This window comes from Lagopus muta, chromosome 11 (genome assembly GCF_023343835.1).
Source record: "Lagopus muta isolate bLagMut1 chromosome 11, bLagMut1 primary, whole genome shotgun sequence".
Classification (NCBI taxonomy): domain Eukaryota; kingdom Metazoa; phylum Chordata; class Aves; order Galliformes; family Phasianidae; genus Lagopus; species Lagopus muta.
The window spans coordinates 11,352,119-11,379,989 of record NC_064443.1 but is presented as its reverse complement, the minus strand read 5'-3'; the positions used below and the strand labels follow the sequence as shown (position 1 = coordinate 11,379,989).

The window sequence follows — 27,871 nt, the reverse complement described above, 5'->3', positions numbered from 1 at the left end:
CTATTCTGAACAATCAAGTCTGCAGCCTCACTCCCACTGGGATGATATGGAATAAACCAGATTACTGAGACGGCAACAAGACAGACTTCAGATCTTTAATGATCCTTCCTGATTAAATCTCTGACCTCCCACAGAGATGCCTACTTTCCTCACCTGGTACTCACTCCAGTCAATACTGAGAGATTGGGTCACAGACGCTGGGATACTTAATGGAGCATCTACATAATCCTAGAACAAATAAATAATTAGAGAGAAAAAAAAACACAACAGGATTTGAAAAAAAAAGAACAACCAAGGCTTGAGAGGTCAGTAAAGCCCACAGCTCTCCATTTTGTACCTGTTTCCAGTTAAATATGAGACCTTCAGCTGTATAATCCCGGTCTTTGTACTCCTTAAAAAATTCACAACCTGCAAGACAAGAGATAACGAGCAACTGTTCAGCTAACTGATATCTGGGCCCTGTGGGACTGGAAGTGCTGGCAGCCCTGGGCTCCAGAGCACAGAACCAATCAAAAGTGTTGCCTGTGGGAAGTGAAGAGCAGTAATCAGTACAGTGTGCAGCATGGCCTCCCAGCAGCAACAGCTCAGAGCACTCAGCAGTAAGCACACTCACACAGCAAAGAGCAAACTCCAAAGGCACAGCAATGTGGAGTCTGAGGGACTGGTTTATTGTTTCTCAAACAACAGGTTTCATCCAGGACCCACGCTTCCCAGGGCCACTGACTCTTGTGCAGATCTGAGGCATCAGCCCGGCACCCCAGGTGAGAAACAATCAACAAAAGATGTGCTGGCAGGGCCTGGGGAAAGCCAAGCTTCACACAACATCTGCTGCAAGTAACAAGAAAGGGCTCTGTCAGAGGAAGCCGTGGCTTCTGTCACATTTAAGCCTCCCCTTTCAAACACCAGAATTGCTGTATATGAAGGAAGCATAGCTAAACAACGACTTCCAAGCCCTCTCCTCCTGAAGTTTCTGCCCTCTGTCTCCTGTTTTTCTCAAACAACTATTTGAAGTCGCTGCTGCAAACTGCAGTCACTTAGTCACAGCTGAGCAACACTATTAGCACTGCGGATGCCTGCAGGCTACACAAAACTCCTCTCCTGAGATACTGTGTATGCAATGTAAGCTTCACAGTTCCCACATCACCAAGATAGCCCTGTGCATGCACAAGCAACAATTCCTAGTCTGCAAGTCATAAGTAACTTCAGTGGTGAAAAGCAGGTATGTGGAAGGACAAGACTAGTTTTAGAGACCACACAGCCAGTCAAGCTGTCAGTTGAGATTTAACTCCAATTAAACACAGGCTTAAAGCAAAGAACGAGGGATTATAGCAGTAAGCGTTGGCACCCACAAGTGCCAACTACCAGTCAGATGGAAAGGAGGGCTTTTGCACTGGAGAGCACATAAGCTTCCACAGATACCCTGTTTTAACCTAAATCTTTCACCCTAGCTTACGTTTGCACACTTGTTTATTCATCTACAATAAGAGAATCTCACAATCTCAGAGATAATCTTTTCCAATGCAAACCTGGAAACATTAGCAAGAACATACCACCGTGTGATACCACTGCATTTTGCCAGGTACCAGAGGGGTTCCTGATCTGTAGACGTGTATGACTCAGATTTAACAGAATGACAGTATTCTCCCCTGGAAAAGCACTGCTAAAATCAGGCAACACCAGCAGGGAGTTTCCAGTTCAATAAGGTTTATCTCTAGTGCAGCACTGAAGAGCCACTAAGGGACAGCGGCTGTCCCAGAAGAGTGCACTAAGCAGATCCCCACACAGTAAAAATTCCACAGCTTATTTTTATGGAATTACTGTCTCCTCATTCCTTACAAATGCAAAGAATCAGTGCTCACTGTCTCTCCTGTGATCTGCATTTAGCAAGACAAATGGCAGTGATTCTCACCTACAGCATGTGCTACAGAAATCAGAAATACTCATTTCTGTACACCTCTGCCATCCGTAAGGAAACTTCAACAGAAATCTTAAGGCAGCTTCTCCAGTTGTCACTAATTTCTATATTAAAAAAATACACCTCTTTCCATGTACCTCCTGGGTGTTGAAGAGCAACAACAATTCATATAGGAAAGGCGTGGGTTCGGATCATGCATAACCACTTTCCTTTTTTCACCCCCCTTCTCCTCCTTTGTGCGTGAGGAAGAAAAATTCTATCTCACAGACAGACTTCAAACACAGCAACCTCATATCCAATCACATTACTGAGCCTGGGAGCAGCAGCCAGCCAGCAATATTCAGCTCATCTTGAAGAGTGCAGCAAGTGACCCAGCAGTGGTTGCTAGGCACAGGGACTGATCTAGCCAGGGAGATGGACTGGAGTGGTTCACATCCTAATCACAGACTACAGGCTCAGGTTAACTGCTATGCCTAGCATTGAGAACATATTACAGAGGCTCTCTGGAAGCACTAAAGCTAGGAAAAATTCCTAAGAATTGTTGTTTTTATATATAGCTTGCTTTGTGCCATGTTTTGCATCATGTAGCAGGTTGGAGTCAAAGGCCATCTTAACCTCAGCTCTACCATTCAGACTTTTCTCTGTGCTTCAATTCATTAGAAACACTAAGAAATTCTTTTGCCACCCCAGACTGACACTTCCACACCACCCGGATTCAACGTACCATTCTGTTTAAAAGAGATCCTCTCCACAGCGAACAAAGGAAACATTAAGCAAGCCTCAGTCATCCCACCACACACACAGGTAGTTCCCAGTCCCCAGAAGCAGATTGTCACCTGTCCCTTGGGAGTCCCTCTGGACATCAGTCCTGTACCTGGATATGGGATGGAGAGAAGCGTGAAATCAGCGTAACGTTGAGCTTTGTCCACCTTCTCAGAAGACGTCACACTGCACAGGACGAGAGGAAAACAGCAGGCATTTGTACTGTATTTGCTGAGGAGCTGCAGCATCCTGAAGGTACCTGTTGCACCACCCCACACAATGACTCAGCTCAGGAGCCGTCAGGGGCAGAACTTATGCAACACGTTCAGATCAACAGGTGCAGCCCCAAAACATCACAGCTTTCTTTTAAGGGAAACACCAGGCAAAACATCTCTACCTACTCTTACACACAAGCAGAGCGCTCCTTTAACTCTCCCCTTTCTGAGAAGCAGTTGTAAAATTACCTCAAGCTTTGCAGAGAAAGCCTATTCAGACTGCAGAGGATGGGTGAAAGGAGTTATTTTGCTCACTGATACAGCCCTCTCTGGAATAAAACCTTGGGCTTCTCTCTACAGCACTGGCCAACAGATCCTCCTGCACTGCCCTTCTGGTGACTGCTCCTAGGCTGCTGAGTGCGTGCCCCGTAACAATGCCCCAAGGGCTGCTAGCTGCAACTCAAAGCCTGTAGGAAAACAAATGAATCCAGACTCACTTCAAGCCAAACTTCACCTTCTTGTTTTCCACCATCAGGTCACAGATATATCGGACAGAGAGGTACCGAAGCAGCTTGATGTCATGTCCTCTGACCTTGTCAAACAGCTGGGAGTCTGCATTTCTGTGAACAGAACAAGGCAAAGTGAGATCAGCAAGGAAGACTGACCACTGCCTGTGTGATACTGCTGTAGTTCTTTCCTGAACTGCTTCTAGTCAAAAAGGCCCACAGGAAAAGCCTTGTCTCCACAGGTGAGAGTCAGATTGTGCACTGAGCTGATACTGCAAAGTTAGTGCTTAGGGTCTCCTTCCTCATATCTTGCTTTGTTCTGCAACAAGCAAGTAAGATGCAGAATATTTTCTTCACCTTGGAGATCTAATTTTTATTGTGAAGTAAAAATCCTGTGTAATTCAAACTTCTTTTAAATGGCCCTGTATCTTTCTGTCTCTGACTCCTCCTCTGGCAGTAGATTAGCAAGCACCAGTCATATGGATTCAGCCAGCCACTAGCATTCAAGGTTTTTTCAAAAGCAAGGAATGAACTCATGTCAGTGATGCATACAAACCTCAGTGCAGAATCTTCCTCTGAAATGTCCTCTGCGTCTGCCCAAGCATCGTCAGAACCCCCTGCAAGGAAGGCATTAAGAAATGAGACTTGTGTAAACTAACAATCTCCAGTTCTACAGGCATACGGTGTTATGAATTGGCACCATCTCTCCATGTTTCTCTCAACAATTCTGCCCATTTCTCCCTCCTGAAGGGCATGTTCTGTAATGTAGCCCATCCTTCCCTTATCCTTGCAAAAGACCTAAGCAAGTCAAACACATGACTGACAGCTAGAAGGACACCCTGATGGTGCTACACAGATCTTTGCCAAGCCAAGCTCCAGAGCCTATACTACAGACACCCAACACTCTCCTGAGGAGTTCTCCATAGCACCCAGTAGGAGGATTTGATTCCCAATGACTATCTAGCAATAGCAAAGTCTTATTTGTTCCCACTCTCAGCACCTGGGAATCAGCACTCAGGAATCAGTACCCTGAATGCTTTGGGTTGCCTCACTTGCCTACTCTGCTGCTGTTCCTGCAATGCACTCTTCAGCTTCAAGTTCTTCAGCTACTTCCTCTTGCACTGTGAGTACAGCACTCTGTCCTGTGCTGTGGTGTTTGGAAACAGATACCAGATTTCAGAGTTTGCCCTAACAGTTCAGGCCTGCCACAAGCTGGTCCATGACAGAGTTCTGCACCTGTTCTCCCAACCAGACTGGCCTCATACCCTTTTTCCCAGCACTGAGAAGCCTAATCAGCAGCCAGTGACACACGGCTCCTCACTGACCTGAGAAGATGTAGTTGTAACCGGTGCGCCCGTAGAGCTCTCCCCAGCCAGCCAGTGTCGCTGATCTGCAAATATGCTGGAGGAAGATGTCACTGTTAACCACGTGCACCCCAAGAGTTTCCCCACACCCAGTCCCTGGCCCATGTGCTGCCACGTTCCACAGACACGGCTGGTACCCACAGATCTGCCTCTCAGCAGTCTCCCCCGCAGCCCTGATCCAGATCAAGCTCCCCAAACACGTAAGACTCCCAAATTGTCTTTATCTGTAGCTTGCTTTTCTGCTGCTTTTTCCATCTCCACTTTTCAATGCACTAATTCCTGCTAAAATCAGCAACACCTATGCTCTGTTAATGCTCCTTGAACTTCACCTTCCACGCTCCTGTTGATAAAATTGCAGCTGGTCCCACTACAACCCTGGGCAGTTTGCTTCTGCTGGAAAAGGTCAGCAGGTTCAGCCCACAGAGGCTTCAGCAAAGCCAGATTAATGTTGCCACAGGTATGGTTTTGCTATTCATACAGAGTTTCTAAACTTAACTGAGAAAATTGAATTAAACTACTTAAATTCTAAACAAGACTACTCCTACAGAGCTTCAGAACAGTTTAAATAATCCACATGAAAACAAATCTGATTTCACTTCCTTACAGATCCCCTTGCAGGCAAAGCCCACACATTCATAAGACCGTTTATGCAATCTTGCCTCCCCAGGGAACATTAAAGGGGAACTTCTCTTCAGGGATAAAAGTTATTCAAAGGGAGCTCGCTGCTGGAAAGAGGAAGGGGCAGGAAGTGACTACAGCTGTCCTTCCCCTCTCAAAGGCCAAATAACTTTGGTCCTTCAGAAGGAGCACATATATAGAAAAACATTAGATCCTTGGTGCAGTGTTTATGACAGGGTGGAGCATGACAGCCTCAAGTCCTCACTTATGATTTATGCAGCCTAGACAGCAAATATTACTTACCACTACAGGCTGCCTGCCTGTAGCTAAGATTAGATTTTTACAGCGTTAGGAAAGGTGACAACTGACTGAAGACGTGGCTGCACAGTTCAAATGGCACAGAGAAAGGTCATTTTCTAAGTTAAGACAGGTAACCCACGAAGCTTTACCTTTCCCTTGTACAGAATGACTGGGCAGACAAATCGTCCTCTACACCTCGCCATCTTACTTCGGTTGATGAGGTCCTGCAGTTTGCCCACCTGCACGGTGCTCTCAAACCTGTCGGACAGAGATGCAGTTCAGCACACGGAGCACCTCCCCACTGATCCTTCAGTGAAGCAGCTGCAGACCCCGTGGTGGTGATCCCCATCCCTTGGGCTTAAAAGGCAGCTCTGAACTCAGCAAGCAGGAGGTTGTTTCTCTAAGAACGGTTTGCTCTGCTGGGCAACACGACTGAATTTTGCAAGCAAAAATAAATAAAACGGAGAATCAACGTTTGAACACTCAGTGAACTGCAGTAGTTGTAGTCAGCTGAGCACGTGCACTGCTGGGTGATTAGACAACGGGCTGCACATCGGCCAGCAGGATGCGTAGGGCAGTTAGATTAATGTCAGCTGCAACGGAACCACTAAAATCTATTTGTTTTTTTTCTGGTTAAAGTAAAACAGAAATGTGTTCTGAGTTGGAGACATATTTTGGAAGCAAGTTTAAATTGTGATAATTTTTCCAAGTATCAGCCTAAATTTGATAGGAATTCAAGCTGCCCTTTGAATGACGCAGACCTTCCAGAGCTGAGGTCAACACAGGGGGAACTGGAGTTTCCACAAGGAATTGGAGAAGCACCCAGACTGACATTACAGAAACCAGATGAAGTCCAGTGACACAGAACTGCGTGATCATGCACTCAGAGAAGAGGAACAAGAATTTCCAGTTATCCCTGTCCAGCAGCAGAGCTCAGCACATGAACTCACTGACCTGGGGATGCCTTTAAGTTATCAATATAGCAAGTCTTACCAAAGGGACAACAACAACCGTGGGAAACTCTCTGTGGGATGGAGAAGTATCAGCACTGCTGTGCAGAGCAGATGTTGGGTGAGGTGAGCATCTGACTCCAGCCATCTGCAGCCACGAGGTGCACGCGTGTGCAGCGAGGCACAGCAAACTCACAGGGATGGCCAGGGACAACGTTGTAACAAAACCGAGTGACTGAGCAAATGGAGATTAAGAGAGGGCACAGCAATATGTGCATCTGGGTGAGTGAAAGAGCAGCAACAGAGAAGGAGAAGAACCAAAGGGTGACTATTAAAATAAAGAAAAAATTAATACCATACTCTAGAAATTAAAATAAAGTTTCCAGGCTTTGGAATCAGCATGAGTGTAAAGCAATCTACCTGCAGCAGGCATTCAGGCAAGGATTAGAAAAAAATAAATCACTACTAGCATGGAAATCAATCAATTTATAGGAGACCACACAAAGTACTGTTGGGGGAAGCAAGGAGGCAGCAAGCAAAACCTTCCAGTCCTACAGTTTTATAAGAATGTAATTCCCAGAACTCACAGTGGAAGCTGAGGATTTCTCACGTGTTTCCCTACATACAAGGGCTTCTTCCAGCTCCGACAAGCGTTAACATTTACTGGAATGCAAAGAGTGTGAAGCCAAGCTAATCTGTAAACAGCACGGACAGGAGAGCGCTAAATGCCAGCGCAGCACCCTGCACACACAGTACGAGTGCTTGTGTGCAGGCAGCACGAGCACGAGCCCAATTAGCACAGCCCGAACTGCTCGCTGCTGGCAGCCAGGAGCTGCTCCCCTCCCAGGGCGCCCTCCTCCGAGAGCACGGAGTTACACACAGCAACAGGCGGCCAGCAGCTCGGCGTGGCTTCATGCGTCTTTCACCATCCCTGTTTTGAACCTTTAAGAGGTTCTGATGTACAGACCTGCGTTTTGGGGTTGTTTTTAAGTGAATGAACACAACTAAAAGGCATCTTGCATTCTGCTCCAGCTGTCTTTGTTTCCTCGGTAAAAAGGAAATACAGAGGGAAAGCAGAATGCAGAAAACAGTGTGAACAGCTCTATAGCACAGCTTCTAAATCTAAGAAGATGGGATTCAGCAAAAATCCAATGCTGGGAGCTCAGACAGGCCAAGAAGCTTCCGCTCTCTGCACACTCACTGCATCTCCCAGGAGAGGCAGAACAGCAGCAAGGAACGAGTGCCAGCAGGACAGGGACACCGGGTCAGCAGTGGGGACGCCACAGGGAGGGGAAAGATCTGCCCTGATGAACAGCTGCAATGCTCTTACAGGGACAAGGGGCACAAAGGTGCACAGGTAGGAGTAACGTCTGCTTTGGAAATCACAACTGACTTCAACAGCCGTGTGAAAGAACATCATCACGGCTTCCCGGGGCCAAGTGAAGAAAAGGGTGAAAGGAATGCAACGCATCTTAACTCATAACTCCTGGGATTTTCAGGTATTGCTTCCTCAGAAGTTGGTTTTCTAGAGCATACTAGTGGGCAGCCTTTTCTCTGTGTTACCTCTGTGTTAATTCTCGCCCTCCAAATCAGACCTCCAAGCCTGAGTTCCTTTTTTAAATGCAGAGGAAGCATTTTCTATGCCTAAGCAACTGTTTTGCTAACAGTATATCTATACAAGCCCAAAGTAGAGCAGTTTCTCAGTGGCTAGCAACAGTAGCATTGGAACTTAAGTGTTTCATCACAGTGTTAGAGCTATTGTTTGGAGTGCAGACATGCACACGAACCTGCAGGGAAGCCAAAGATGCAGCCTGTGTCTGATCTCTGGAAGTTGTCGCGTAAGCACAGGCACAAAGAACAGGACAGGAAACAAAAAACTGAGCAGATCTCAATGTTTTCCAAGCCTTTGCAGTGCTGCCCACTCCTGCTGGGGGGGGCATTAGAGGTCCCTGAGCACAGAGCAAGGTGCTCCTGGCTGTCAGACACCCTCTGCTACCTTCCTGCAGCTGACTGAGCAGCACCACAACAAAGGGCACACCACTGTGGTGGTTGGTAGCAGAAAACAAGCCATATTCCTCCCACACTTTCACTACCTCCTCCACCAGCTCAGCCCGGATCTCAGCTTGGTTAGCCAAGCAAGACCCTTTCATCCCCCAGCTGCCTGAACAGGATCAGAAACTGGTCTGGGTTTAAAACAGCCCTTTTCTGCTAGTTCCTCACATGGCTACAGAAACAGCTGCACCAGCACAACTCACGGGGCAGCAGAGTTTGCACAGCCTAGAATTGCTTCCAAAAAATGTGGCATTCTCAGAGGTGTGAAGTGTCTTGCACACTTCAAGGAGATCTTACCAGCTGAACAAGAACATTACAAAGGTGAAAGGCAGCCCCAGACACTAGGTCCTAGAGGGATTGTTCCATTCACTGGAAGAGGTTTCTTGCGTTCTGTAACACAAGAAGTGCAACATTCTCTATATTGTTAACATCTGTTCAGTATTTCATCATCGTTCCGCAGAATATAATGGTGCAACTAAAACCAGAATTTGTGGAAAAGTTATTTAGAAGCTTTTACAGAGGTTACCCAGAAGGAAAGGTGTGATGATGGGCAGTCTATTCCCATGACCTCTTGAAAGTAATCAGTATTTTAAGTGATAGGGGCCACTCATGACTTGCAAAAGCACAGAAGAAAATAGGAAAACACTTTCATTTTGAAAAACCGACAGAAAAATTCAATATCCTTCATTGCCAAAGACAGAAAAAACAGAAGCAGCTGCTTTCTCTCCCCTGAAGATGCTGCTAGTTATGTCCATAGCTTCAGATTTCAGTTTCCCTCTTCTCTGCAGCCTACATCAAGGGGTTTAATCTTTTCCAATCTGGTCCAACCTTTAAACAGAAACTCCCAGATGACATCAGCAGTGGCTGTTTCCAAGCCCCCCGTCCAGCACCTACTGGTTTTGTTCAGCAGTCAACACAGCACAAAGCACATCACTACCACTGCCCTCCCGAACACATCTTGTCCTGATCAGAGTTAAGGCTGCAAAACTGCGTTATGTTCTGTGGGAAGAGATTAAAATATAAAACAAGAGGCTGTCATTACAGCCACAGGGAGCAGATATTGCTCAGCCTGGAATGGAAGCACTTCTGAGCTTGCGGGTCAAAGTCCAGAAACACACCAGCAACTCAGACTGCGCTAAGCTGGGAGCGTCTCCCATCAGGTTACTGAACAAGAACGCCCTCACATCCGTGCTGTGGGCACCCACCTGCTGACACTGCCTCGCTCTGCCCTGCCCCTATGGGGGGTTCTCACCCGAGGTGCTTTTCAGACTGTGATTCCTCTAACTTCAGCCCTCCAAGAAGACGCAGCAAGCACCCCGCAGCCGCGCTGCTGAGCGCGAGCTCCTCACACCTCTGGGAAAAGGGAAACGCCACCAGCAGCGGGAGCGAGCGGAGCGCTCAGAGCCGCAGGGCCAAGGCTCCCTGAGGGAGGCAGAGAGCACGGAGAGCGGCGAGGCACAAGAAGCGACTGACGGGGCGGCTATAATTAGCCGCAGCCCCGAAGAGGCCGGGAGGCGGCCCGGGGTGCTCCTCGGGGCACGGAGCGAAGCGGGGCAGAGGTCGGGGCCTTACGGGTCGCGGCCGGCGGCGTTGTCGCGCTCCAGCAGGACGATGTGCCGCGGGTAGTGCGCGCAGACCTCGCCGTGGGCGTTGGAGATCACGCTGTAGCGGTAGTCGCGGCCGAAGAGCTCCAAGCAGCGTCGCTCGATCCGCTCCACCTGCGCGCAGCCACCGCTCAGCGCCCGCCGCTCAGGCACCGGGCGCCGAGCCCCCCGCGCCGCCCCCCGGCGCCCCTCACCTTGGCGGCGGCGGCGCCCCCGCCATCCTTAGCGCGGTACTGAGCGCGGGAGAACTCCAGCAGCAGCTCGGCCAGGCCGCGGTCCCCGGAGCCCGCCGGGGGGCAGCCGCGGGCCACCGCCATGCCCGCGCCGCTCACCGCCGCCACCCCATGGCGCCGCTTCCGCCCGCCGACGCTTCCGCCCGCCCCGCGCTGCGAGCCAGCCAATCGGCGCGGGCACAGTGCCACGCCTCTTCCGGCGCGGCGCCGTCGTCATCGCCGCGCGACACGGGCGGGGGCGATGGGAGCTGCGCTATGGGGGGGCGGAGCCCGTGGCTAACGTGAAGCTCCTGCATAGGCAGGGGCGCGGGGAGCCTTTCGGTGGCTCCGTACCCGTTGTTCGGGCGCTGAACGGCCCTGCCGGTAGCCGGACCGCCGCAGTCCCGCAGCCGCCCCAAGTCCTCCCCCGTGGCCCCAGTCAGGCACGCGCACATCGGGATAGGGGCTGCGCGGGAACCCCTCCTGCGCTGCGCGGTCGAGCCGCGCCTTACTCGGGCTCTTCAGCCCCGCCGATCGTGGCCGATCCATTCCGAACCTTCCCGAACCGCTCCGAACAGTTCCGAGCCGCGCCGGGCGGGGGCGTGGCGTGGCCGAACGCCTTTCCGAGCGCGGCCGAAGCCGGGGCGGGCGGAGCCGAAGCTCGTCTCGGCGTCCCGCTGCCGGGGGCGCGCGGCGGGTCGGGCTGGGCCGGGCTCCGCAGTGGCGGGGCGCGCGCACGCGGCGGCGTCGGGAGCGCGCGCGCGGGGCGCAGAGGCGGCAGCCAAGATGGCGGCGCGGGTGGCGCAGGGGCCGGCGGCCCTCGGGCTCCCTTAGGCCGCAGGTGGTGGCCGGCGCCGGGCGGGGCGGCCCGATCAGCCAGGATGCTGCCGTCGCAGGAGGCCTCCAAGCTGTACCATGACAACTACGTGCGGAACTCGCGGGCCATCGGCGTGCTGTGGGCCATCTTCACCATCTGCTTCGCCATCATCAACGTGGTGGTGTTCATCCAGCCCTACTGGGTGGGAGACAGCGTCAACACGCCCAAACCCGGCTACTTCGGGCTGTTCCACTACTGCGTGGGCAGCGGGCTGGCGGGCCGCGAGCTGGCGTGCCGCGGCTCCTTCACCGACTTCAGCACCATCCCCTCGGGCGCCTTCCAGGCGGCGGCCTTCTTCGTGCTGCTGTCCATGGTGCTGACGCTGGGCTGCATCACCTGCTTCGCGCTCTTCTTCTTCTGCAACACCGCCACCGTCTACAAGATCTGCGCCTGGATGCAGCTGCTGGCAGGTGGGGGGCGGGGGCTCGGGGGTGGGGAGGTGTCGGGGCGCTGGCAGCAGAGCTAAGGGGTCGTCCAGGCACCGGTTGCAGAGCTTGAGTGAGGCACTGGGTGCCGGTGTAGGGGTTGTCGGGACACTGGCACTAGAGTTTGAGGGTCTCCTAGACGCTGGGTGCTGGTGCTTGTGCTTCGTAACACAAGCTACGAAGGTGCCGGTGGGGGGGCTTCCCGAAGCACTGGCACCAGTGTTGGACACTGCCCCATATGCATGCTGGTTTTGGGGATTCTTTGGATACTGAGTGCTGGGGTTTGGAGTGTTTTGGGTACTGGCTGCTGGAGGTTCTCCATGTGGTGGGTGATGGGGCTGGGAGGGGTCAGGGCATTGACACCCGTGTTAGGGGCTTCTCTATGCACTGCATGCTGGTGTGAGGGGTGGCCAAGGCACTGGCATCAAAGCTAGGCGGTCCCCTTGGCACTGGTGCTTGGGTTTCTTTGGATACCGAGTGCTGGGACTTCTGCAGGCAGTGGGTGTTGGAATTGCTTTGGATACCAGATGCTGGTGTTGAGGTTCACCATTGTACTGACACCAGTGCTAGGAGCTTCTCTAAATGCTACGGAGATGGCTTTCAAGACTGCCCTGTGTGGTGCATGCCTGTGCTAGGGCTTCTTTGAATTCTAGGTGCTGGAGTTCTCCATTCATTGAGTGCTGGTATTTGGAGTGCTTTGGGTACTTGGTACTGGATGCTAGGGTTTCTCTTAGCATTGGGTGCTGGTGTTAGGGGTTATCAGGGTGCTGACACCGAAGGTAGCCTGTCCCCTAGGTACTGGGTGCTGGTGGTGAGGGTTCTGTGGATAGTGGGTGCTAGCATTGAGGATTATCAGTGCACAGCGTTGGATGCTGCCCCGAATGCTGAGGTCTGGCACTGAGCATTACTTCGTGTGGTGCATGCTGGATGCCAGAGCTGCTTTAGGTGCTGGGGCTTCTGCATACACTGGGTGCTCATGTTTGGAATATTTTGGGTATGGGTGCTAGGACTTCCCTGGCACTGGGAGCTGGTGTTCAGGGCACTGGCACCAGAGCTGGGGGCTCCTCTGAACCCAGGGTGCTGGCACTGGGAGCTCTCAAGCTGTCAGCACCAGGGTTTCTACCAGATGCTAGAGCCAGGGACTGACTTGGACACTGGGGGCTCCCCTGGATGCCCTCACCCAAGGGGCTCCCTGGGACACTGGGAAGTAGCAGGCAGAGCTTCTCAGCACCCCAGCACTGGGCATGGGATGCAGGCAGTGGCGCAGGTGCTGGGTGGTGGCTTTGGGTGTGCGGGGCTGCAAGGGACACCAGCACCATGTGTGGGGGTGAAGGCATTATAAAAGGTGCTGTCCAGTCCCTTGCCTCAGCGTCATGAAGTGGTCAGAAATGCTGACTTTTCCCTTTCTGTAAAAAGACTTGGAGAACAGCTCTACACACAGTGGGATATTGCATTTACTTTGATTCAGACTGGATGTAAGGAAAATGTTTTTTACAGTAAGTGTGGCGAGGCAGTGGCACAGGCTGCCCAGAGAGGTGGTGGTGCCCCATCCCTGCAGACAGCCAAGGTCAGGCTGGATGGGCTCTGAGCACCTGATGGAGCTGTGGGTGTCCCTGTTCATTGCAGGGGGGTTGGAGCAGATGGCCTTTAAGGGTACCTTCCTCAAAGCATTCTAAGATTCTCCCTAGAAATGGCCCTGTTCTAAGGTCTGCCTTAGCTCCCTCCACAAAAAAAGGAACTTCAGACACCACAGATGAAGCTCAACCCCTCCCCCCCCCCCCCCCCACGCACAGAACCCAAACTTTTCCCAGAATGAGACAGGCCATTGACAAGGATCCCCCAGGCTCTCCTCCTCAGGCTCACTCCTCTAAGGACAGACCATGAGAAGTGATGCTGAGTCTGCACTTCTTTCTCTCTCCACTTTTCCCACATCTGGAACACCATAACCATGCTGCCTGCTGCATACTAAGTGAGCACGTCCAGACTCAGAGCTTGCACCAGCAGGACCTGGTTCTGTCTGCATTACCAACAGAAGGCCCCCAGTGTGACCCCCTCCAGAGAGGGTCCTGTGGGGTCTGTCCTCATACTGGGAGCTCACAGCTGGCCCGACTTGTGGAGATCCTGACCTCTCATCCCCCAGTGCATCTCGGCCCAGAGCTGCCTTGGCTTACTGGGAAATTCCTTCATCTTTAATTTTCCCTGTCCCGAAGATTTACTGGTTTAAGGCAAGCTCAGAGCCCAAATCCTGCCGATCAGCAGCAGTTTAATCAAGGGGTTCTGCGCACCCAGCTGCTGTGCGGCGATGGGCACAACCCTGAAGGCAGTCTGGGATGAGGGCAGGGGGATGCAGAAGCAGCAGCGAGGCCCCAGGTTTCACAACAAACATGTAAAGGAGGGGTTGGGATGGCCGAGCGCTGGCACGGGGCTGCTGCAGGGGTGTGTGGCTCCTCTGAGATGGGACAACAGGGAGGGGGGCTGGAGTTCAGCATCTCGTCCAGAAAAAAAGTGTTTAAATCTTCAGTGTCCAATTAGTGGACAGCAATCAGGGAAAGGTTTAATTAGAGCCTCGTAGAAAGCCCCAGCTCAAAAGCCTCTGCCCCCCTAGGAGTAAACCGAATCTAATTAAGAGGAAAGACTGCTTTAACGCAAATAGAAACGCAGCCATCTGCCCTGTTCAAAATCCCAGCAGCGCAAAACTGGAGATTTTGCTAAATCCTTCTGTTACAAAACCCAGAACGTGATTGAACGTGGGGACGTCACCGGTGTCCTGGTGGGACGGGCACACAAGGAGCACCGTGTGTCCCCAAGGAGCCCATGGTGTCCCCACGTGCCACACACTCGGGTGCCAGGGGAGGGCACAGAGCTGTCACCCACAGCGGCGCATGGGACTGAGAAGCCTCTGCCCCCCAAACGGTTCCCCCGAGGCGTCCCCTCTCCCTTCTCCCCCAATCCTATCCTGCAGCAGGGATGGAGCAGCCCTCGCTCTGCGCAGCCCCGGGCTCCAACCCCCCCGTGGGCAGTGCCAGGCACCTGGGCACCGCTCTCGCCCCGCAGCCCTTTGCTGTGCTCCCAGACAAAGCAGCTGTCAGCTCTGCTTCGTGCCGATGCGTAGCCCTATTCTTGAGCCTGCTGCTCTGTGGCTCAGCCCGTGGAGCGCAGCGCCGTGAGGCACTCCTGCCTGTGCCACCGCTCATTTCCATTGATTTCTGTGGGATTGCTATTTTTAGGGCAGGGCTGTGCACTCACTCTCCTTCTGCTATTCATCCCTGGTGAGAAGCAGCCATCCCAGCCCCCACACTGCCCTTGCTGGGGCTCCCCGGTGTGGTGGTGAGGCCACGGGGCTGTTCTGGGAGGTGCTGCCCTGGCTGCTGTGTGCTGGAGGCAGTGTTATTTGTAGCTGCAGGGAGTCCCCGAGCGTGGGTGCACATGATGGGCAGCAGCTGAACCTGGGGAGGGGTGGTGCGGAGCCCATGCTGGGTTTAGGAGCCCCTGGGGCCCAGCCCACTGCTGTTGCTCCCACCGTTACCTTCCACTTTCCACTTCTCAGTCTCTCGGTGCTCATCTGTGAAGGTGGGTGCAGGGGAATCCTCTGCTTTGTGCCGACTCTGGGGACAGCCTGTGATGTCCAAACATGCTGAGCGTGCCTCCCGCGGTGTTCTCCTGCCCACGGCCATTCTGTGCCTGCGGCCTGAGTCACAGAGCTGAATTCCCTTCAATTCATTCATTTTGCCGAGATATCGAAGCCCGTTGAATTTGACAGGACCCTGATAAGGGAGCACAATTGAGTACAAAACCACGCTGTAGCTGCAAAAAAGGCTGAGCATCACCAGTTCCCCCGGTCCAGAGCATCCCCTGAGCACGCATGCCCTGCAGACAGCTGGGGCTGGTGGGGAGAGGGGGGACAAGAGGCTGTTTTAAGTGAAAAATGAGAATTTCCAGCAGGTCTCTGAGCACCTGTGTGTGCAGGGTGGGCAGCAGAACCCCCTCATCACCCCCCTCTGTTTGCATTTCCCAGCACATTGCTGCCGGCGTTTGGGAAAGGTCGGGCTGACAGCGTGTGCAGAGGTTCTTCAGGGACACAGGGTGGGCTGGGGACAAGCGGGGAGAGGGAATTGCTTGTGACAGGGGATGTGACGTGCTGCTGGGAGCATGCAAGATGGTTGCTGCACCCTGCCTTTTCCCAGTGAGCTCTTGGCACAGCGGGATGCCGGATGTGCCCTGCATCCCACGGTGTCTCTTGCTCACCCTGTGAGGTCCTGGGACACAGAGCCCTGTCTTGGTGTTCCCTTCCCCCCTCACATCACCCTTTGCTCGCTCCCTCACAGCTCTCTGCCTGGTGCTGGGCTGCATGATCTTCCCCGACGGCTGGGATGCAGAGACCATCCGGGACATGTGCGGGGAGAAGACAGGGAAGTATTCCCTGGGCGACTGCTCCGTGCGCTGGGCTTACATCCTGGCCATCATCGGCATCCTCAATGCCCTCATCCTCTCCTTCCTGGCCTTCGTCCTCGGCAACCGGCAGAACGACCTGCTGCACGAGGAGCTCAAGACAGAGAGCAAAGGTGGGCGCTGTGCTGCAGGGTGGGAATGCCACGGGGTGGTGATGGGGACCCCGTGCTGCAGCATGGCCGTAGGAGGGTCCCACTGAGCCTCTGGGGCCATCGAAACACAGGGCAAGCCCAAGCAGTGACCGGGCTGGGGCAGGAGGGTGCGGGCAGCCGAGCCCCTCCGCAGTGGCACTGCACCGCTGACGCTTTCTCTTTATGTTTTGACAGATTTTGTCGGCACCGCGGTAAGTGCTGAGTTTCAGCATCCCGTCCCCTACTCCTGCGTGGCGTGTCTGGGTGCGACCGCGCTGGGTGGCCCCATGTGGATGGGAAATAAGTGGGGGCGGCAGGTTTGAGGCATGCACGTGCATGGCACAAATGACTGCGGCCACCCGTACCGCCCTCGGGCGCCCGTACCCAACGCGCTGTGCTCTCCCTGCAGAGGATATAAGGCCGAGCACCCGCAGCAGGACCTCATCCCGCGGCCGGCAGCCTGGGCGCTCCCTCCCCGTCCTGCCTTTCATCTGCTGCCGGCGGCCACGCGGCGCTCCGGGCCCCACCGCCCGCACCGGGGCCGTGCCGGCCGCCTGCCGTGCCCACGTCCACACTGACACCGCCATCCCACGCACCCCACCGGCCCCGCACCTCCGCCGCCGTCGAGGGAGGATGCCCCAAACCTGCTTCATCTGAGAGCGGCAGTTTTGTTTCGAGGGAAAAAAAAAACAAAAAACAGTCTCCAAGTTTTTAAACAGATTTCTACATCCCCGGGACTCCGGACCCGCCACCTCCCACCCCAGCGCGCCCCGTGACGCCCTGCGCTGGCTGCTCCGGGCCCCAGCACCCTCCCCGCTCCCATTTTGTACAGCTTCGTGATCCTGTCTCCATGGCCGGGGAGCCCTGTGGCTGGGATGGGGCCCGCCCGTACTTTTACATGTAAATTAATATTCTCTAAACAGGGTAAAGTGACTCGAGCCCTCTCGCCCCCGCCCCCCCCCGCCCGGCAGCGCAGCCCCAGGACCGCGTGCTTTCCAGTGCTGCCGGGGCCGCAGGCTGCCGCTCGCTCCATCCCGAGCGTGGGGACCGCAAGGGCCTCGCTGCCGCCGGCTGCCGCGCCGCCCGATCCGCACCACCGCTGAATGTAAAGCCCCGGTAAGTGGGAGCAGCCGGAAATACAAAACCCCTCCGAGCGGGTGCAGGAAGAAACCCCCTCGTCCAGCCCCAGCCGCTGCCAAACCTCCCCATCCCCATACGGTGCTTTATCTCCACTGGTGACAGCGAGGCTCTCCCCGCCACGCGGCTCCCACCCGTGGCTCGGCTCGCACCGCCGTCCCGGCCGCGTGCCCGGCTGCGGCTCACCGGCACGGGGCAGCCGAAGGACTCGGGCACGGGCAGCCGAAGCCCGGCCGCGGCTCTGCTGGCCAGACCGGCTCGTGGGCTTCCCCGGGCGCCCGCCGCAGCCCTCACGATGCAATAAAGTCCTCAGCAGCGGCCGCGTCTCAGTGCCGGTAGCCGGGGGCCGTTGGCAGGGGCACCCGGCTGCGGGTGGGGCTCCGGGAGGGCGAGGACGGGAACGGGGCCGCCGGTGGGAACGCGGAGGTGGGCGATCGCTGTGGGGATGAGGCGATGAAGGGCCGTGCGGGACCCGCTGCCGGGGCTGGCGGAGCCGGTAAGTCGCGCCCTGAGGCCCCGCGGGGTGGCAGTGAGGGACCGAGCCGTGCCGGGACACCGAGCGGCAGCCCGGGGACCCCAGGATGCGGCGGGGATCGGCGCTTCCTTGCCGGCAGCCGCCGCCCGCCATCGCCCCGCGGCCCATCGCTGAATTGGAAAACCGAGAAAATCAGTGGAGAAAGGAATACAGTAGCTGTAATATATCTGTATTTTAGTACAAAGTTTGATACGGTGTTTCACAAAACCTTATTGAAAAATATAATTCAAACCAGACGAGCTCTGAGCCCCGTGGTGTGGTGCGGAGCGGGACCTGCGCCGGCTGCAACAACGCGGGGGGGGCGGGGAAAGGTCTGCCTTTCCCACCGGGCTGGGGGTCGGGGTCGGCACCAGGGCGAGAAGCAGGGTTTGCTGCTGCCCAGCTGTGCAGAGGTCGGGCTCGGCTGAAGGACCTGCCTGCTGCCTGCGGTGCCGCCAGGTGACGAAGAACTGTTTCTGCGCTGGAGGTGTTGGGCACCTCGCGCTTCCCAGCCGAGGTGTGGCTTCACTCCAGGCCCAGCTCAGGCTTCCTAAGGAAAAGGCAAGCCACGGTAAAACTGGGCGTCAGCGCACCAGAAAACCGCTGGTGAAAAGCACCGAACTAACGCCCCAAAACGGGCTCTGAAGGAGGTAATGCTGGCACAATCCTCCACCGATGGCCTCCTCCCCAAACGCGGCTTTTGTCCTCTTACCGAGCTCAGCACAGAACGCTTTTCACAGCCAGGAACCTCTGGGAACCGCCCTCTCCTCAACAACTGGGGCTTCCCAGAGCAGCACAGCACCTGGCTTTGGTTGAAATACGGGCACAGGGGAGAGCACGGGGTTGGGAAGGAGCCGCATCGCACAGCCGCCCTGCGGCAGGCAGGTGGGAGCGCCGACAGACACCTGCACAGCATTCAGGGCGGTGGGAAAAGCAGGGAATTTCAGAAACGCTGGGTTTTCGAGTTAAGTATTTTTATTATCAAAATTATTACATCTCTTGTGAAAGTTCAAATGTTACAGCACGGTGTAAAAACTCCACTAGAGTAAGAAGCTACAGCCCCCACCTTTCCAAGAGCTTTCCAGGGTCCCTCCCTCCTGCCCCGCTGTGACCAGAGGCGCCGATGCCTGGGCACGGAGCTCCCCCGGCCCCCTCCTGCCGCCCTGCAGGGCAGAGCCTGCCTGCCCCGTGCTGCTCGTAGCAAGGAAGGGGAGGCTGCACACCCAGGGCTAAGCCGAGCGAAGTTTACACCTAATTTTATACAGTATACAGACACCCAACTGCAGGGTGACAAGTTCCATCCCAACATGCTCACAGCCAGACAGTGTGAGAAAGTGAACTCTTTGATTCAATATTTTAAAAGTCTCCCCTAGGTTGAACAAACACCTGATTTCAATTGTGAATTAGAGAAACCTGTAACAGTCCTAAAAAAGAAACAAAACAAAACGAAACAAAAAAAAAAAGAAGACTGTGCATCTGAAAAGACAGGGGAGACAGACTCACAGCATCATGTTATCCAAGAGAAAGGAGAAGTTCCACTGCAGCACCAGGGATGACACCTGTCGTATATTAGCTAACCTACTATGGTTATAACTGAATATAAAATTAGATAAATAAAAACACGCCCGATATTACAGTAAACAAGTGAGAAAGAAGCTGGCAATCTTATGGAATCGAGCAGACAGCGCACTGTGCTCGGGCTGGCTCCCCCCGCTCGGCAGACAGGTTGAGGGACGTCCATCCACGCGCCACCCGCACACTGAGGTCCCCCCGGCACGTCGCAGCCCCGGCCCAGCACCGTGACCCTCCTGGCAGCTGCTCAGCCCTCTGCTAGCCCCCAGCACACCACAGCATCGCCACTGCGTGGCTCGGCGGGGCCCCTGACCCCTGCGTGTCTGCAGCACCGCTCAGACCCCTCCACCCCTCGCAGCGCTGCGCCCCAGCTCCCCTGCAGCAATGGGCACAACGCTCCCCCACTCCCTGCTCCCGCTCCCTGCTGCTCGTTCACATTGGTGGAGACTCGTCCTGGAAATGCTCTGACTGCAGCAGCCGTCGCCCGGCCCAAGGCAGCAGTGTGCACTCATCTGCTTGTGACTGGAATGATCGTAACGGATTAAAGCCCTCCCCAGAACGCACTGAGAACCTGACCTACAAAGAGAGCTTTGGGATTGGAGTTAAACTTACCCAATGATTTCTTTAAACTGCATTTGTATCAAAAAAGACGTCCGTACTGCATGAGTGACTATGGCCATGGGCACGGACAAGGGACAGAGGCTGCACCACAGTCATTGCACTTGAACCATTTGCTTTTTTTTGTTTTCTTTTTTTTTTTTCTTTTTTTTTCCTTTTGCAATGTACTCACACATCAGGGAACAGCTTTGCTACAGTCTCTGCCTCAGAGAAATCTGCTTTCTCATGCAAGGCCAGAGGCCAATACTGCTCACAAATCTCACCCGTGCATTCAGACCTCAGCCTCTGACCCCCGGCACCCAGCCTCGGGTGCGACCTCCCAACACCGGCCCAGGAGCCACTTCCAGCGGTAACTGGAAGGAGCTGTGGGCAGTTTTGTTCCTCCTGGAGTCCAAGCAGCCCTAGGAAAGTCCTGTTTGAGTCTTTACTCCAGAACCTTGAATCTGCTGCAGTCTGTACTGATGGACGCTGCTGCCCCCTCGGTGTGGGTAGTGTTGTGCACTGGAAATCACCGCCCCCCGGGAGCCCTGGTAGAGAACTGACTGCCCAGAGCTCGGAAGGCTGATAGTCCGCAAGTCTGACTGTAGTGACCTGGAGCTTTGGGGGGCTGAGGTGGAGCTGGACGCTCCTGTGCAGGGCTGAGAGCCAGACTCTGAGGAAAGAGAGTCCACAGCCATTTGCTGTGCTGGGCTGGCAGCAGCTGGGCAGCTCTTCTTCAGGAGGCTGCTGCTGGCACTGCCGGAGTGCTGCTGGCTGCTGTAATACCCCGAATTCCCTGCAAACAGGGCAGAGGAGTCTGTGGAGACCAAGTGGGCAGGGCTGGAGTACGAGGAAGAGGAGAGGGACGTTTCTGAGGAACTGTGGGAGAGGCTGTGTCCTGTCCTCTGTGCTGCCGCTCGGTAGCTGTAGCCAGGAGAAGGAGTCAGGTGTCCTCTGTAGGGGGAGGAGCTCTGCTGGAGAAGGGTCTGCGACTCTGCCTGCGGACTGTCAGACTGCAGGAGCTGAACATGTTGGTGGGAGAAAAAGGAAAAGACATCAGACACAATTCCCTATGTCCTACCTCATCATACTCTAGCTGCTTGGTATATCAGGACTGGCAATAACTGACAGCTTCCTGCCTGCTAATGCTGTCTGAAGCTTTACTTCTGAATGGGCAGATAACAAATGGCAGAATTTACCTGGTAGCTGTATCGAGAAGGACTGTAAACTGCTGGTCCTTTGTGGGCTTCTGGAGTGTCTCCTCCTGCTGTATCTGCAATGCACAGCACAGGCAACGTGTTACACTTCACCCCTGGACTGAGGTCACCACAGCTCCCTCTCAAGTGACACCTGCCAGCTGCAGCTGTCTTGTTCTGCCTCCAGCTACAGCTGAGACCAGAGTGGCTCCTCCGTCATTGGCCTTTTGGAAGCTGAAGAACCCTAACAGAAGGCAGTTGTAAACATTCATGTGACTCACAGCAGCCAGCCACACACAGTAGGCACTGCTGCTCCCCTTACACCGGCTCTGGTTTAGTGCAAGGCTTACTTCTCTTGACCCAGCTTATCTGAATGGCTGCATCAGTGACAGCACGCAGGCTGCATGTGCTCCTGGGGCTTTCCAGAAGGACACAAGAGGCAGAAGACAGTTTCTAAGGACTCAGCAGCTCTCCACTCGGTTCTGGCCATAGGAATCCTCACTGGCTAGTTACAGCTGAAGAAATAAAACCACCCCTTCTTAGATGGGCTGTCAGCAGGCTCCTGCCACTGGCTCTCCTCAAAGGCAGATCCAGGCACTGCCCAAGACTGAAGTCCCACGCTGCCAAGGCTGACTGCACCTCTGCTGCCATGCTGGGGAACATGCTTCACAAGCCAGCGGGCTGCTCCAAACCAGCTTACCCTTAAATCTCAGAAAATGCTGCCCAAGATGGTGAAAAGGTGTGACTGAAGGGGGGTAACAGCAGCACAGTACACACTGATGCATCACTGCTACGTGAGAGAGAAAAAGGAATACGCTTTTTCTTAGCAGAGCAAGCCCTTCCAACACCCTGATCCTAGAGGGCAGGCGAGTTTTTTTGTCCCAGCAAATAACTGAACCTCAAATGAGACAGACAAGAAATACGTTCAGCAAGTGACCCAGTCACTCTGACCTGTGTGTTCTGTTGCCACTACTATAACCATGGGATTTAGCAGGTGATCGTGCTTTGTTTTGGAGCGAGGGAAACCAGTGGGACCGTAAGATTTCACACCAGATTTCTGATGTTGCAGCCTGATGAGATGGAGCTGTTTGTCCGCAGCATCTCAGCAGCAGCGTTTGAAATGCCTTGCTGAAACAGTGCTGGTGTTGGTATCAAATTTACGTGACAGATGTCTCTCACTCCTGAAACAGGACACGCTGCATCAGCCTGCTCTGTCTGTCTGCCAGACGCACTGGCATGAGCAGCAGTGCCAGCAGTGCCCATGGCTGTGTTGTGGTCGTCCTGTGCTACATCATGGCTGCTGGCACAGCCGAACAGAACCTGGATGGAATTGTCTTCTGTGCTGCTGAGGCTCAGGCATCTCTCCTCTGGGCACAAGACCTGCACAGAGGCCAACACAAGAAGCTTCCACCACATATCCTGTGCCACCTTCCATTTCCTGCAACCACATCCAAAGCACCAAGCAGCTCTTTGCTGCGGGTGGCATTCTGAGTACCGCACTGCAGAAAGGCAAAGACTGCAGTCAAGGCATGTTTTGTTAAGCAGTGTTGCACAGAAGAGACTAACTATTCAAGCCAGGAGATCAGAAGTTGAATCAGAAGAAATCTAAAGATTTCAGAAGAAATTGTTTCTTAAAAGGCCAATTACACAAACAGTGCTGCAGGTACCAGACGCAGTGTTCATACACAAAATAATCCTTGGGGAGTGAAGGCTACCTGGAGAGTCTGAATTACAAAAGGTGAATACCTGTGAACTTTCCTGAATTTGCTTTATGCAATCTTAACAAGACGAAGCCAACGCTTCCCTCTACAATTTCTTAATACCTGCACAAGGAAGAAGGATACAAAGTAGGAGTGCTTCTTTTCCACTTCCATTGAAATGAGAAAGACACAAAAGAGAATTACATTTGGGTCCCATTAAATCAGTGGAATTTTTGACAAGTCCCAGGAAAGTCTCTTAAGACTACATGAAGAAAATGCATTGAAAGGAGATCCTCCAGAGAGATCCAGATCCCTACCACAGATCATCAGCAAGCTGTAACCAAGCCAGTGAGGGAGCCCTTAATAGTTCTCAACAGTGAAGAAGCAGAGATCAAAAGCAATACAGACTAGGTTATTTAAACATGATGATCCATCATCATAAATCACTAGGGAGAGCAGGGTTACACACTGGGCACTACCTGTTAGGAAAAACAGCAGTCGTATTCAACGGGGAGTGTGAAATAAATAGAAGACAAATAACTCCATATCACAGCTAAGAAATCAGGCAATGATGAAGTGATCTGCCCACCTTACAGGAAGTCACAACTGACCTTTAATCTCAAGTGGATAACAGAGGGGTGTAAGCTCAGCTCAAGTCACACGCACTCACTGACCCTGTGTGCTGCCCAGTGAGAACAACCCATTAGTCACAGAAGGAAGGAACAGCAAGGCAGAACTGGGTTCATCTCAGTGAATAAGTGTGTCTCACAGAACTGACAAGCATCACAACTCAAGGAATCAAGTAACTTCAAAACAGAGATGAAGTAAGCTATGGAAGCTACATTAGCTCTTACCCCTGCCTGAAGCAAACATGCATTTTAGTAACAGTACATTTATCTAAATGTTCAGCCAACTAGAATTGTTAAGGTACCAGGGTACCACGATACCCTCATATTCCCAGCACACAGGTGCAATTGAGGCAGCGCCAGTTAACTCCTCTATCCAAGGGCAAAGAAGCCATCACTGCCAGAGCCAAAATACAGGTGATCTTGAATCCAAACTCTGGATAGAACTGGATACCTTCCAGGTCTAACAGGAGAGCTTTACAGGCTCAGGCAATATCATCCAACAACAAAGTACGGTTTGCACAAGGCCTTTATCAGGCACTGGTGATGCTGGAGATGGAGGTACAAACGACTTCATAGGCAAGTTTACAAAGCTGAGCCCATTATTTCCCCACCAACAAGGAACTCAGAAGCTCCTCCTACCTGCATCTCTCTCAACAGCGCTGTCACAGGTAGGTGAGGATTCATTTCTCTGGGACACCTTTGCTCCACTTCGTAGCACCTTCTCCAGAATACCTCGGCCCTCTCGAAGCCTCTCCACTGACGTTGGGACCATCCTGCAACAAACAAAGCAGTAACAGCTGAGGACTGCTATTACACAGTTGAGATCAATGTGACCAACGCACAAGGGGCTGGGGGCTCTGGGTGTAATTGCAAGACAGATTTGTCTTTGAAGTCTCAAAGATTTCTACTGAAATTTACTGATGTGAAGTTATTGCAGCTGCAAACCTATACCGTGGAATGGAGGGATCAGAGAATACCAGCTCTCTAAGACAGAGGAGGAATAATAAAAGTCTGCTCTGCTTTTGCAACACAAATAAGCTCCTGTGGAATTTTAGACTGTTCATCACTGTCTACTATGATAGTGCTGCCCTGAGAAAAAGAAGATCTTTGATCAGAAGGATGCTGTAAACATTCAGCTCAGTAGATCACCTGATTACAGGACACTCTGTCCCAGAAAGTTGTTTCAAGATTCAACAGCATTCTGAAAACCTGTTGTTGTCTTAAAATTATGTGTAGTTATTTTACATAGATTAATTACATTCAAACTAAAAAGAAGGAAAGCCAGTATCTTATGATAATAAAATGTCAGCATAGTAGTCAGATCATGCGCTGTTCCTGGAGCAGAGCTACCGTGGTCATTCTGTCCATTATTGCTACTTTGTCCCATTCATTTTGTGTCTCAACATTGGTGCTAGACCTCATTTCATCATTTGTTACAAGCATTTGGTCTAAAGCTGGAAAACAGAGGTGAAGTGGCTTTCCTAGAGCCAATCTACAGAAGCGGAGCCACTGACACAGCCCGGATCCCTGCCACGCACCTACCATGCACTGGACCATCCAAACCTCTCTAAAGGCATGTGTTTTAACCTGTAAAATAGTAGCACTTCCATCAGGGATTCATGATGCCTTATCCCAGACACTGAAAAATGTGTGCCTTAAAAATGCCCCAATGTTATATAATTATCTTCAAACATTACACACCAAACACACTGCATATCATGCAAATATGCAGTCTAAGAATGTATGTCCTGTATTTCATATTTGTAAAGATATATTGAAGACTGTGCTTTACATTAGCTTTTAAAAATTTATTTAATAGCCCAGCTATTGAAGTTCACCCCTCACTGAAGCAGAAGGGAGAAGGGGCCACAGTTCACACCTCATGGAGGTGAATGGGGTGAGGGGGTGAATTCACACCTTCGTTGCTGCTATTGTTTTGCTGGAGACAGTTTTCTGCAAGGCTGGGTTTACTGGGCAGCAGCACATCTGTTTACATTGTGATGGCTGTGTCTTGGCAACTGAAAGAGACAGAAACTTAATTTTTTTTAAATGAAAGCTGTTGGTAAATAGTGCAGAATTCAGCAAAAATCTGGACAAATGAAAATCAAGGCATGAAGTTTTAGATCCCACCATTTTCTTCTGTCCCTTGTATTACACTAGTGTGAATGTCTGGAAATGTATCAGAAATGTAAGTGCCCTGAGCTGAAGGTGAGACTGGATCTCAAGTTTAACTCTGTAACACGCAGCTTCTAATACCTGTTTCTTTTTGAAGTGGAAGGGGACCATAAGGCCCTAAGGGGCCTTGCCCACTAGAAGACAGAAGAACAGGGATAAAAAAAAAAAGGCAGCACAGGTGCTTAATCCTATTTCAAAACACATCAGCACGGCTTCAACTTTTACACTCAGAGTCCTATGACAATACCATATTGAATCCCACAACTCCTGAAATCGTGTGATAAACTGAAGCCAGAGCATCTGCTGAGGAGGAGCCGATGAAGCAAACAGAACAGAAAGCCCCACACTGGGGCAAGGTCACCACAGGCACTTCATCTCCAACTAAGATTTTTTTCTCATTCAGCTGGATTTTTCTTTTTGCTGGCAGAAAGAAGTGGCATGGGAGGAAAAGGGCAGGTGATAACAGCACTTGCACAAAGTAATCATGAACTAATCATCGGCTGACTGTCCCAGCTGCTGTCAGTCCGACACCTGGCAGAAGGCACACAGACTGCTATCACAAGATCAGTTATTTCTCTGAAATTTTCACTGGAAGAGTCTGGATATTTGGGGTGGGGAAGGTCTGTAAAAAGGAAGAAAGCACATCTCATGATTCCTGTAAAGTCATCCAAACCAGTGTTTCTCAGATACTATCAACCTCACGCTTCCTGCAGTCTTCAGCACTGCTCAGCCTCTTCTCCCTTCTCAGCCCCTGCCATGGCACACACAGTGACACAGGTTCACCTGTGCCATGTGAGTGCTACCCATGGCCTGCCTTTACACCTGCACTCTCCACCGACAGACCATGAAGAAAAGGCAGCAAAGCCACTGTACTGCATCACTCCAGCGAGCAGAACACTCTAAATCCCAACCATCACCATGTATACAGACCATGTGCACAGACTACAACTCAATACTCTGCATTTCAGCACAGCACTGCTTCATTTTAGTGATCAGGCATTACTATTAAAAGTCTTTGAAAACTAGCATTTCCCCATGTTAGATCTTCACACAGTAACACAGCAGGGAGGTTTTTTTACACTTTGGGCAAACTAACTGCAGCCTGGTAACTGCACTTCAAAGCTATTTGTGCAAGGCACAGGAAAGCTGAGGCTGTTCCACTGTCCCTGCTTCTCACACCAACGCGAGGCTGTGGAGGGCTCCACCAGCTTTCCCCTTCTGAAAAAAACAACCTTGTATCACGTACATCTAAAAGAGTGGAAATTCAACAACAAAAGACCTTTTAACCTAGACCCAGATTAAATTCTCATTACAAGTTAAGTCCTTCAAACTTAGGCCCTTAAAAGGAAACTGGTGGAAGAGAGAACTGTTTGACTTCATCTTTCAAGGCAGATTTTTGATATCTAAACTAGGAACCAAAGGGCATGCTGAGAACACTGCTGGTATTCTTCAGTATAACAATTAAGAAAGAGAACTATGCCAAGACACCCAACAGAATCCGTCCCACTGCAGTTACAGGACAACAGAAATGCCCTGCTCCCTCCCCCCCGAGTCTGGTTCATCTCTGCAGAGCAGTCTGAGCCTTGCTTGGAGGGATAACACTCACCACCTGCTGCTGATGTTCTCCTGGGATTTGCAGAGTGATGTTGAGGAACCAGTCCCCCTTGAGTCTGGTGGGCTGATGTCCTCTACGTGAGGCAGGGAAGGATGAGAAGGGGAGAAGCCACTTTGTGGGGAGGACGGGGTTCGTACTACAGAGCCTGGCAGGCTGCTGGCATCTGTGTCAGTCCCAGAACCGCTGCTGCCCTGCCGGGTAGGAGTCCCTGCGCAGCGCACTGAATCGCCTCCCTCCTTGGCTTCCTGCTTCCTCTTGCGGTATTCCAGCAGAGATACCTGCAAGGAAAGTACAGCTATGAGTCAGGGAAAGCAAGGGACAAGGTGAGGGGAAAGAACACGCCTACACATCATTTC

General features: G+C 52.6%; 3 protein-coding genes across 8 annotated transcripts in view; 1 reads left to right on the top strand and 2 right to left on the bottom strand.

The window, feature by feature from the left end:
* MTMR14 (myotubularin related protein 14) overlaps positions 1-10,643 on the bottom strand; it is a 30,087-nt gene extending 19,444 nt beyond the window's left edge. For 2 of the 4 annotated variants that reach the window (XM_048957101.1, XM_048957103.1), the window contains exons 1-9: positions 10,481-10,643; positions 10,255-10,400; positions 5,830-5,938; positions 4,724-4,799; positions 3,955-4,015; positions 3,390-3,512; positions 2,790-2,863; positions 338-408; positions 154-228 (exon numbers count right to left, since the gene is read on the bottom strand). In XM_048957101.1, coding sequence (XP_048813058.1) covers positions 154-228; positions 338-408; positions 2,790-2,863; positions 3,390-3,512; positions 3,955-4,015; positions 4,724-4,799; positions 5,830-5,938; positions 10,255-10,400; positions 10,481-10,603 — 858 coding nt within the window. In that variant the 5' untranslated portion in view covers positions 10,604-10,643. Of the gene's footprint in view, positions 1-153; positions 229-337; positions 409-2,751; positions 2,864-3,389; positions 3,513-3,954; positions 4,016-4,723; positions 4,800-5,829; positions 5,939-8,979; positions 10,221-10,254; positions 10,401-10,480 lie in introns of those variants that run through there. The other 2 variants (XM_048957102.1, XM_048957104.1) reach the window with 2 other exon arrangements.
* Positions 10,644-11,226: 583 nt separating this feature from the next.
* LHFPL4 (LHFPL tetraspan subfamily member 4) lies at positions 11,227-18,298 on the top strand. Its single transcript, XM_048957212.1, has 4 exons — positions 11,227-11,785; positions 16,126-16,362; positions 16,576-16,592; positions 16,790-18,298. Exons 1-4 carry the CDS (start codon positions 11,380-11,382, stop codon positions 16,796-16,798), a joined length of 669 nt encoding a protein of 222 aa, XP_048813169.1. The 5' UTR covers positions 11,227-11,379; the 3' UTR covers positions 16,799-18,298.
* Positions 18,299-18,932: 634 nt separating this feature from the next.
* The window catches only part of SETD5 (SET domain containing 5), a 61,517-nt gene continuing 52,578 nt past the window's right edge, over positions 18,933-27,871 (bottom strand). For 2 of the 3 annotated variants that reach the window (XM_048957082.1, XM_048957083.1), the window contains exons 20-23: positions 27,507-27,793; positions 24,365-24,498; positions 21,400-21,473; positions 18,934-21,222 (exon numbers count right to left, since the gene is read on the bottom strand). In XM_048957082.1, coding sequence (XP_048813039.1) covers positions 20,623-21,222; positions 21,400-21,473; positions 24,365-24,498; positions 27,507-27,793 — 1,095 coding nt within the window. In that variant the 3' untranslated portion in view covers positions 18,934-20,622. Of the gene's footprint in view, positions 21,223-21,399; positions 21,474-24,364; positions 24,499-27,506; positions 27,794-27,871 lie in introns of all 3 variants that reach the window. The other variant, XM_048957081.1, reaches the window with a different exon arrangement.